Source organism: Cebus imitator, unplaced genomic scaffold (assembly GCF_001604975.1).
Source record: "Cebus imitator isolate Cc_AM_T3 unplaced genomic scaffold, Cebus_imitator-1.0 Scaffold8, whole genome shotgun sequence".
NCBI lineage: Eukaryota > Metazoa > Chordata > Mammalia > Primates > Cebidae > Cebus > Cebus imitator.
In genome coordinates, this window is record NW_016107323.1 from 1351104 (window position 1) to 1362886 (window position 11783).

The 11783-nt window shown below is 42.7% G+C and overlaps 2 protein-coding genes across 4 annotated transcripts in view; both read left to right on the plus strand.

Annotated features, from left to right (window-relative positions):
- Positions 1 to 11783, plus strand: part of TXNRD1 (thioredoxin reductase 1) — a 115446-nt gene that overhangs the window by 58568 nt on the left and 45095 nt on the right. The gene's annotated exons all lie outside the window — the stretch shown is intronic.
- On the plus strand, positions 4242 to 9887 carry EID3 (EP300 interacting inhibitor of differentiation 3). The gene has a single exon (XM_017540488.2). It carries the CDS (start codon positions 8497 to 8499, stop codon positions 9616 to 9618), a length of 1122 nt encoding a protein of 373 aa, XP_017395977.1. The 5' UTR covers positions 4242 to 8496; the 3' UTR covers positions 9619 to 9887.

Here is an 11783-nt window from a genome sequence, read left to right on the forward strand (position 1 = left end):
AAAAAAAAAAAAAAAAAAAAAAAAAAAAAGTTGAGGCCTGAGAAAAACTGGAGGACTGCTTTGAAGTTGAGGGAAGTGACAGGTTCTCTGGCCTATGTTAGAAGGAAGTAAGGGGTTAGGACTACCAAGTTTTAAAAGAGTCTTAGATTGTTAGAACTGCAAATAAATGTATTTGATGCTGGTGTTAGAATTTTACTGGTTGTAGAGTCATGTTGAGACCCTCCTCCCACTTCCACCAAGTGACAACACAAACTTCTTTTTTGCTGTATATCTGTTCTTTAACAGGTGCATCAAAATTCTGGTGGTACAGGCTTCAGATTTTTTGTTACTTCTGTTTACTCACCAGCGCCTGACTATTCTAGGCATCAGCCTCTTGCCCCTATTTACTTTTGCTTAGACCATTTCATGAGTCTTTAACTGGCCTCCCACTTCGGATTTCCCTCATCTTCCAGCTCCTGTTGCCAGAGTCATCTTCCTGATTGCTGCTCTCTGGCCCCAGATCTGCATCCAAAATGAAGTGGGAACTCCTTAGCTTGGTATTCAATGCCCTCCAGGGTCTAGGCCCAACCTGCTTGTCTGGTTATCTCCTGCACCGCTCCCTCACTTACTGGAGGCTCCTGGGAATACCATTGCAGCCGAAATATTTCTCCCTACAAGTTTCTTCCTTGCTTCTATTTTTTATTTCAACACCTATCTTCTCTTCCTACCCCAATCCACTTTTCTAACTGCCTAACTGTTCAGAATACAAGACCAAACTTTTCCATGTCTTTCCTCCTCTGTTCTTACGGCACTCCCACAAATCTTTATCTTTGGAAAAGGAGGAATCGCCAATCATAATTTTTTGGCTTACATATTGAGGTCAGAGAGCTAGTCTTACTCTTTTTGCCTGTAGTCCTAGGCATATGGTAGAGTCCAGCAGATATCTAAGTGAATATGCCTGTTAATGATTGTAACTTTCATTTATTGAATGCCTATTATGTGCTAGACTCTAAATGCTGTAATACTTAAGTTGATTAGAGGCTGGGCGGAGTGGCTCATTCCTGTAATCCCAGCACTTTGGGAGGCTGAGGCAGGTAGATCACCTGAGGTCAGGAGTTCAAGACCAGCCTGGCTAACATGGCGAAACCTTGTCTCTACTAAAAATACAAAAATTAGCAGGGTATGGTGGTGCATGCCTGTAATCCCAGCTACTTGGGAAGCTGAGGAAGGAGAATCGCTTGAACCTGTGAGGCGGAGGTTGGAGTGAACCAAGATTGCACCACTGCAGTTCAGCCTGCTGGATGGGAGTGAGACTCTATCTCAAAAAAAGGAAAAAAAAAAAAGTTGATTAAATCATCACAACAGTCCTGTGAAGGAGGTGGTATTACCAGGTTTACAGATGAGAAATGCAGGCCTTGAGAATTTTTTTATTTCTTAAACAGTTTCGCTCTTGTTGCCCAGGCTAGAGTGCAATGGCGTGATCTCGGCTCACCAGAACCTCCGCCTCCCAGATTCAAATGATTCTTCTGCCTCAGCCTCCCGAGTAGCTGGGATTACAGGCATGTGCCACCACGCCCAGCTAATTTTGTATTTTTAGTAGAGATGGGGTTTCTCCATGTTGGTCAGGCTGGCCTCAAACTCCTGACCTCAGGTGATCCACCTGCCTCAGCCTCCCAAAGTGCTGAGTGAGGGCTTGAGAATTTAAGGAGCTTGCCCAGATTACACAGCTAGTTAAGCTGCAGAGTCAGGGCTGGAACCTAGGCCTGCTTGCCTGCAAAGCTCACTCTTGTGTACTCATACTTCTGGCACTTGGCTTTATGTTGTTGCTATTAAGATACATTCTTGTGTCCTTGATAAGATTGTGTGTTGTGCTCATGATTTAGGGTCAGGCCCATGCAAATCTTGGTATTCCTAGCATAGTGCTGGCATATGGCAGGTGTTCATTCATTACATGCTTGCTGAATGAACTTCATTCTTCTGTGCCTACCTCCACCTTCCTTTAGGAAAAGAATGACATATTTTAGTATCTTCCATATATGGAAAAAAATTTCTTTAGAGGCAGGGTCTTGCTCTCACCCAGGCTGGAGTGCAGTGGCACTATCATGGCTCACTGCAGTGTCAACATCCTCCTGGACTCAAGCAATAATCCTCTTGCCTCAGCCTCCTGAGTATCTGGGACTACAGGCACATACTGCCATACCTGGCTAATTTTTAATTTTTTTGTAGAGATAAGGTCTTTACAAAAGACTTTTATTTGGCCTAGTCTATTTTTATTTTTTGAGATGGAATCTTACTCTGTCACCCAGGCTGGAGTGCAGTGGCACGATCTCAGCTCACTGCAACCTCCGCCTCCTGGGTTCAAGTGACTCTCCTGCCTCAGCCTCCCGAGTAGTTGGGACTACAGGCATGCTCCACCACACCCAGGTAATTTTTGTATTTTTAGTAGAGACAGGGTTTCACCATGTTGGTCAGGCTGGTTTCAAACTCCTGACTTCGTGATCCGCCCGCCTCAGCCTCTCACAGTGTTGGGATTACAGGTGTCCAGACGGCTTATTTTTTAATTCCTAGTGGCATTCAGTAAATATGTGTTGAGTGAATGAATGGTGGTAGGGCTGAAAGAGACTCACTTAAAGGATTTAGCTCTAAGGTATCTGTTTTTATTGAAGATGAGCTGACTATCAGGAGCCAAGCTCTAGGTTGTTCAGAAGAGATTCTAGGCAGCATATTGGAAAGCAGTTCAGAATTAAAAGCTATATGACAGCATCATTGTCTGCCTTCAGCATTTTATGCAGATGTGTCCAGATCAGTTGGGAAGGAAGTCACTTGACATCTATTTAGCTAGTATTTATTGAGCACCTGTGTTGACACCGGGCTAGGCACTATCTTTGTAATCTATAACACAAGTCTGTAGAGCAATAGAGCAATGTACTTATTTAAAAATTGATTTGTCAGACTGGGCGTGGTGGCTCACACCTATAATCCCAGGCAGGTGGATCACTTGAGGTCAGGAGTTTGGGACCAACTGGCCAACATGGTGAAACCCCTTCTCTACTAAAAATAGAAAAAATTAGCTGGGTGTGGTGGTGTGTGCCTGTAATCCCAGCTACTCAGGAGGCTGAGGCAGAAGGATCACTTGAACTCAGGAGGCAGAGGTTGCAGTGAGCTGAGATTAAGCCACTGCACCCCAGCCTGGACGATACACATTTATTTTATCAAAAAATAAATAACAAGTGCTCGTATATGATTTTGTTTTTAATGATCACAATCCCTTTATATGGCAGAGTGAGACATTTGATAGACTCATGTTAGAATTGCTGAAGAAAGTAAGTGGAAACTAATAATGCAGACCTTTCCATCTGATCCCTTAGTGGAGTTCGTTGAATGCTGCATCCTTTAGTAGCTACACACCCAGTGCTTTCTTACCCTCCCGGTCTATCAAAATAACACTACTAGTCATTGTTGTCTTTTGAGGTGTTGTGGAGGCTCTTGTAACCTTAAAGGTTCTGTTCTTTTCATCTCACACCCTTGTTTATATTCTTAAGGCTTACCAAGTCAGCCAGCACTGGGTTTTTAAAGTGTCATTAAGTATATGATTTGACCACAGAGCAAGGGTGGAGGTTGTATCTAAACCAAAGTATTTCAATTGAGTGAGTCCAGATTATTTGGTGAAACTCTTTTACTTCTCTAATAATAATGCCATCTTATTTGAATAAAGCAGTTATTCAAAGCCTCTTTTGGTTACTAGATTTAAAAGAATCTGCTGAAATCTAAGGAGCTATTCCTGAGAAAAATGCACATAAATAATTTTGCATATAAACTCAGACTATTTATGGATCTGCTTCAGAATATCTGGTACAGAGGTTTACACTTCAAAGTGTTACTATGCACACTTTAAATAGTTGAAGCCTTAGTAGGTTTTTAAAATTTTGTTATATGGCAAATTTCTTTCCACCAGTATTTGTTATAGTGGAACATATTCCTGTGTTCCTCCTTACTGATTTAACCTTTAAAATATTTTTTCTGGGACTGGGCATGGTGGCTTATGCCTGTAATCCCAGCACTATGGGAGGCTGAGGCAGATGGATCACAAGGTCAGGAGTTCGAGACCAACCTGCGAAACGTGGTGAAACCCCGTGTCTACTGAAAATACAAAAATTAGCTGGGCATGGTGGAGCACACCTGTAGTCACAGCTGCTCGGGAGGGTGAGGCAGGAGAATCGCTTGAACTCTGGAGGCGGAGGTTGCAGTGAGCCGAGATTGAGCCACAGCACTCCAGCCTGGACGACAGAGTGAGACTCAGTCTCAAAAAAAAAAAAAGTTTTCTGTTCCTAAAGCAGCATTCAGAAGTGAAACTACTGGTTTGTATACAGTTTTTCCATTTGCTATCTTTGGGATTATTTGATATATTAAGTACCTACTCAGTAGTTGAAAACACTGTCAGATACATTATTTTCATTTACTATAGTAATTATATGGTTTAAATACAGTTGTCCATTGGTATCCTTAGGGGTTGGTTCCAGGACCTTTGCGAATACCCAAGTTCATATATACTCAAGTCCCAAAATCTACCCTGTGGAACCAGCATATATGGGAAGTTAGCTCTCCATATTCACAGGTTTCACGTCTCACAAATACAGTATTTATTTTTGTATTTCTCACAAGCTTTTTTCTCTTTAAGGAGCAGGCAAAGTTGGGTAAATGCTATATTTTTTATTGCTTTTGGTATAAGCGGATCTGCGCAGTTCAAAGCTGTTTTGTTCAAGGGTCAACAGTAGTAGTGTTCCTGTCTTACAAATGAAGATGCTGGAGGCTGAGAGGTTAAGCAAGCTGGCTAAGATAATACTAAGAGCTAATAAGCCAAGATTGTAATCGAGATTGTCTCTTCCCACAATCTGTGGTCTTTTCAGAAACGAATTTTCATTTTAAAAAACATACAGATATCTTTTTTCTCTTCTTTTTTTTTTTCAACAGACACCTGTCTTTAGCAAAGTTTATACCTTTTAATAATAAAAAAAACAAGAAAAGCAAAGTATATACCTACAAACATAACCTTAAAGAAAATTAAGATGAAAGCGAAACTACCTAACATCCTGCTACTCTGGCAAATCAAACTAGGACTTTTACCACATTTCTTCACAACTCAGTGTTAAAACAGATGCTCTGGTGGTGTGAAGGGAAAAAAGCTGCTATGAAAAAAGGAACAGAAAAGTTTAGGGAGGTAGCTGATAGGATAAGTATATATGTTAGAGTGTGGGACTCAAACTTGACTGATTCCTGGGTTTGGCTCTAAAGTCTCTTAAAAATCCGTTTGTTATAGGTAAGTCTTACAGCAAAACCTCACTGGAAAAAAATAGTGGACTCCATGTGACATCTTCCTTTATTTGGTTACAGGGAGACATGTGACTTTTGTCATCCGATGTATCACGTTTGTGTTGAGCAGTATGGGTTGTGGGAAAGAGCTTAGGAATGCTTGGAATTAACTTAAACTAGAAAAGGGACTGAAAAATAACATAGGAGAAAAGACTGAAGAAAAGAGAAAAGGAAATGGAGGGTTGTAATGAACCCTGGGTAGTTGAGCAAAGAAAGAGGAAAAAGGGGGAAGAGGGGAGCTAAATGATCTCTGAGGCAACTCAGTCTCATGGTTGCCTGAACTAGTCTATACTGTGGGAAGAAGTAGACTACTGATTTCTTTGAAGTACCAGTGTACTTCTTGCTTTCTATTCCTAGTCATAGACAAATTTACCAGTAACTTGAAACTATGTAGTGCAGTTTCTTCTTTTTAAGCTGCATTTAAATAATTATTAGTAGCACTTGGACCTTTGGTTAGAGAATCACTGTTTAATTATTTAATTTAAAGATTTCACCAGCACGGAAAACCCATTCTTTATATGATTGGGGAAAATTATTAGACTTGAGATTGTTTTACTTTTTAGCACTGTCTAAAGGCAGATTTTTAAAGGTGGCATATAATGCAAGTCTGCCTTTCTTAGGATGATTGAAGTTACATGTTAATAAAGTTCTTGGGGAATCTAGCATACAATGCATTCAGCACTGTAAATCACAACTTAATAATGCTTGCCTTGATATGCTCTGTTGCTCTGAGGAAGTTGTGTGCGCTGTTATCTCCTGAGAAATCCCTATAATGGTATTAGTAATACTTTATAAGTAGGTTGGGAGAATGTAGTTTTCTAAGGCATTTTGAAATTCTTAGATGAAAGCCTCTTTATGTGGCAAATTGGTGCCAGCCTGTTTTCCTTCCTCTGAGCCAGGAGAAAATAGGCATCATAGGGTGGGAAGGGTTGGCTTGTCTTTCAGAGTTCTTTTATAAATAGCTTCTGTTGAATTTAAAGTGGATGCCAGAAGCTCCCAAGAATATCGTTGAGTGTAAAAGCAGACTTTTTGGGATTTGGGTCTTGGAATGCCTTTTATTTATTTATTTGAGACAGAGTCTCGCTCTTGTAGTCCAGGCTGGAGTGCAGTGGTGTGATCTTGGCCCACTGCAATCTCCGCCTCCTGGGTTCAAGCGATTCTCCTGCTTCAGCCTCCTGAGTAATTGGCATTACTGGCGCCCCCACTACGCTAGGCTAATTTTTGTACTTTTAGTAGAGACAGGGTTTCGCCATGTTGCCTAGGCTGGTCTTGAACTCCTGATCTCAAGTGATCCTCCCGCCTCAGGTAATCTGCCCGCCTCCTAAAGTGCTGGGATTACAGGTGTGAGCCACGGAGCCCGGCTGGGTCTTGGAATTCTTAACTGTATTTTCATCTAAGATTTAAAACAGATATAAAAACTAGTTTGTAATTCGCCAGACTTGGGAAAGATATGGTCCTTTAATGATCCTGGGTCTCAACTTACCTTTCTCTCATTTTTCCTTTATTTCAGAAGAGGGATAAGAACTGACTTTTTCTGAAAAGCAGTCAACTTTTACTTTCACTGTATAGGATTACTTCCATGAATATGTTAACTTAATCTTTGCTGTCAAATAACTTGCAGTAGATGCTGGGACAATTTTAAATCTATTTTAATTTGCACATTCAGTACATCAGTCATCCATGTAAAAACAGCTATGTTTGGAAGATCTAAAACCCAGCTTTTGTTCTTGAGAAGCCAACAATGTATGTAATATATATGTACAACTAACCATAATGCATCATGTTTTTTGAAAAATGCATGTATCTCCCAGAATTACTCCCTAGTTAAAAAAATAATTGTGAGCAAATGGTAATATAAGGATTTTGGAGTAACAATACCACTAGATTTTGCTCTTTGTGCATTTGCAAGAAAGTTTCTGCAAATGCTTAAGAAGTCTAGATGCATAAAGGAAGGTAGGGCTAAGTTACTTCCTGGTGCTATGAAACTGGCAATTGGACAGGTGCAATTGTGGGTGTCCTTTTTTTTTTTTAAGGTGTACTTATTGCAGGCTTGAAAAGCTGTTGATCCTCATGGGTTGGTTGGGTGCATGTTCTCTTTAAAAACAAGATCTATTGATTCCCATTGTTGAGTATACTTTGCTGCTTGCTACTGGTGAGACTGATAGGCGGATATCCAAAAAGTTTGGATACCAAATTAACTGCACTTGAGTTTCCAGTGACCCCATTAAATCCAATGGGTAAATTTTCCAACGCAGTGTAGTCACCCAATTTACAGATTAAGCCTTCATATCCTTAGATTGTATCTGAAATCTTCATAGCGTTGCTCACCTTTTAGGGTTCAGAGTTACTACCCATTCAGAGTCTGTGGCCTTTAGCTGTTGGCAAGCTTCTAAGTGAACTGCTCTTTTGCAGAGATCTGTACCCGCTCTATTCTTCCACTCCTGGGTGGTGGAGAGCCAAAGTTCACTTGAGTAATGCGCGTGCCCAGCATCCACTAACCCTGCAGGGGTTAGCACGGGTACTGGCGGCTCCCCCCACCCCCATGGGATGCTGGGATTTGGTTTTTAAGAGGACCTGTGAAAGGAATTACCGATCTATATTTGTATGAGTCCAGACACCACCTTGCAAAATAATTGAGAGTTCAGCCTGTTTGCTGTGGAGTTTCTGCTTTTCACGGTCCTTGGCCTCACCGACGGTTTACAGTCCAGCCAGATTTAGTTCACAAAAAAACAAAACCCTAGGTCGACCTCACTGCAGTGTGTGATGGCAGCGATGGTTTTAAAGCGCAGGACCTGTAGTCTGCTCAACAGTTTTGTCTAAAGTTGTCCAAAAGTGTCTCTTTAAAAGTGAGGTGATCCAGTCGGTAAACGCTTTGAAAAAGAATAGCTGTTCCCTGAGCGGACCTTAGTCGCGTGTGGGGTCGACGCCCATTATTGCGTGCGTTCGGATCGAGGCGCGGGCCTGTGAGGGAGCGCCTCGGACCGGGCCGGGGCGGGGCGGGGCTGGGCTGTCCTCCCGGAGCGTGCTGGGGCGCGTCGCGCCGGCCTTGGCCGCTAGTGCGCCTGCGCGGGCGTCCTCGGCTCCAGCTGCCGCCAGTTTCCACACGAATTTCCACACGCTGGGAAGTCCGTTACCTGAGAGAGATCCATGGCCAGCATGTCGGATGAAAAAGCTTCCCGGAAGGGAGACGAGGAGAAAGAAGAGGAGCAGCTCGCGATCATCCCCGGTAGCGAGTACGCGGCAAAGCAGGCGGCGGAGGAGGGAGCGCCCACGAAGTTGGAAGTGGCGGTGAGGGCGGCGGGCTACTCCGACGACCTCAGCTCCGGGGAAGCCGACATTGACCCAATGCTCTTGGAGCTCGCCGCTGACGAGGAGAAGTGCCGCAGCATCCGCAGGCAGTACCGGCAGCTCATGTACTGCGTGCGGCATAACCGGGAGGACATCGTGAACTCGGCGAGCGACTCCTTAACGGAGGCTCTGGAGGAAGCCAACGTCCTGTTTGATGGCGTGAGCCGAACCAGAGAAGCAGCCCTCGATGCCCAGTTTCTTGTGATGGCTTCTGATTTGGGTAAAGAAAAGGCAAAGCAGCTAAACTCGGACATGAACTTCTTCAATCAGGTAGCATTTTGTGACTTCCTGTTTGTGTTCGTGGGTCTGAATTGGATGGAAGGTGAGCCTGACGACTTGAGTGGCTATGACGACGATATAACCCTTTCCTTCTGGGAGGCCATAGAAAAGGAAGCAGCATCCTGGATGGTACAAGCAGAAACATTCCATTTCGTTTTCGGTTCTTTCAAGCCACAACCTTCTGCACCAAAGCCCCGACTTGAACACCAGAGAAAAGTTCGCAGAATGGAAGAAAATGGGAATATGCCTACAAAGTTGAGGAAGTTAGACCTGAGTAGTTACCCAGAAGCGACCGAAGAAAACGTAGAAAGGATTTTGGGATTGTTGCAAACCTACTTTCGAAAGTATCCTGATACTCCTGTGTCCTATTTTGAGTTTGTGATTGATCCAAACTCTTTTTCTCGTACTGTGGAGAATATATTTTATGTTTCTTTTATTATAAGAGATGGTTTTGCAAGAATAAGGCTTGATGAAGACAGGCTGCCAATATTAGAACCGATTAATATTAACCAAATGAGTGAGGGAAATGATTCCAGTTGCCATGGCAGGAAACAGGGAGTTATATCTTTGACTTTACAGGATTGGAAGAATATTGTGGCAGCTTTTGAAATTTCTGAGGCTATGATAAACTCCTCATGCTAAAGATTTCTTGGTATAGGATCCTTTTTGTGTTTTTTTTTTTTCCGAAGTTCTCTGAGAGAGTTAAATCTAAACTGAAACACATATTGTATCTCTTGTAAGCTGAAAACATATATTTGAAAACATTGTTTTACTGTGCAGCATAGTTTTCTTAATAATTTGTAAGGCCACGATGTTCTGTTATTTAAAAAAAAATTTCGCTGGCATATTAATGAGAATGTTTTATTGAATGCCCTTTAAGACTATTTTAATAAAAAGTTTTGGATACCAAATTAAAGAATATTTGATAATTTACAAAACATAATAATTTATGAAAACCAGTTATGATGCTCTGTGATAAGGTGTTGCTTTCTCTGTTACAGGGAAGCAAGAGAATCCCAAAAAGGATTTCTTACCAGGTTGGGGAAAGAGTGGGTAAAAAACAAAAGTCAAAAAAACCCTGTCTGTAATGCAGTGAATAGGTACCATTATGACTAAAAAAGTCATTGCAAAGAGGACTTAACACTTGTGAGTGAGGGCCGGGTACGGTGGCCGACGCCTGTAATTCTAGCATTTTGGGAGGCCGAGGCCAGTGGATCACCTGAGATCAGGAGTTCGATAACAGCCTGAAACCCCTGTCTCTACTAAAAATACAAAAGTTAGCTGGATGTGGTGGCAGGCTCCTGTTATCCCAGCTACTCAAGAGGCTGAGGCAGGAGAATTGCTTGAACCCAGGAGGTAGAGGTTGCAGTGAGCCCAGGTTGAGCTGTTGCACTTCAGCCTGGGCGACAGAACAAGACTCAAAAAAAAGATTTGTGAGTGAGTATCCATATTCCAATTTCTCCTATTACTGGACTCAGCAAAAGTAGTATCTCTACTGAGTAGTATCAGCTAAGGGCTGAAAGGTGAGTAGAAACACAAGGAAGGGAAAGGCATTCTAGGCAGAAGAATAACAAGGTCAAATGCATGGAATTTTTTTTTTTTTTTTTTGAGATGGAGTTTCACTGATGTTACCCAGGCTGGAGTGCAATGGCTCGATCTCGGCTCACCGCAACCTCCGCCTCCCAGGTTCAGGCAATTCTTCTGCCTCAGCCTCCTGAGTAGCTGGGATTACAGGCACGCACCACCATGCCCAGCTAATTTTTTGTATTTTTAGTAGAGACGGGGTTTCACCATGTTGACCAGGATGATCTCGATCTCTTGACCTCGTGATCCACCCGCCTTGGCCTCCCAATGTGCTGGGATTACAGGCTTGAGCCACCGCGCCCGGCCACATGGAATTGTCAACAGCACAAGAGACCTGTTAGATTTATGGAAAAACTATTATATTTGAATGTTAAGCTGGGCAAGAATTGAATAACTTCATCTTTTAGTATCCTCAGAAAATGTTTTTGTCTAACTATTATACTTTGAACACAAAATCTTTTGGTATCCAGTTGTAGTTTTTAATCTACTGAACTTCTGCTCCGGTCCCTAGTGTCCCTTTGTTGTCTTTGCTAGTACACAGAATGTCCTTCAGAACTGTGGTGTTTCATCATGTAACAACTTTAAATATTTGTCCTACTTCAATTTTGCATTTCTTTTGTTTTGTTTTGTTTGCTTTTTGAGATGGAGTCTCGCTCTGTCACAGGCTGGAGTGCAAGCTATCTCGGCTCACTGCAACCTCTGTCTCCTGGGTTCAAGCAATTCTCTGCCTCAGCCTCCCGAGTAGCTGGGATTACAGGCACCCACCACCATTCCCAGCTAATTTTTGTATTTTTAGTAGAGACGGGGTTTCACCATGTTGGCCAGGCTGGTCTTGAACTCTTGACCTTGTGATCTACCCTAGGCCTTGGCCTCCCAAAGTACTGGGATTGCAGGCGTGAGCTACCGTGCCCAGTCTTTTTTTTCTTTGAGACAGTCTCTCTTGCTGCCCAGGCTGGAGTGCAGTGGTAGGATCACGTCTCACTGCAACCTGTGCCTCCTGGGTTCAGGCAATTCTCATGTCTCAGCCTCCCAAGTAGCTGGGATTACAGGTGCATGCCATTATACCCAACACATTTTTGTATTTTTAGTTTGAACAGGGTTTCGCCATGTTAGCCAGCCTGGTCTCCAACTCCTGGCCTCAGGTGATCCTCCCACCTCGGCCTCCCAAAGTGCTGGGATTACGAGTGTGAGCCAAATTTTGCAATTTTTTTTTTTTTTTTTTT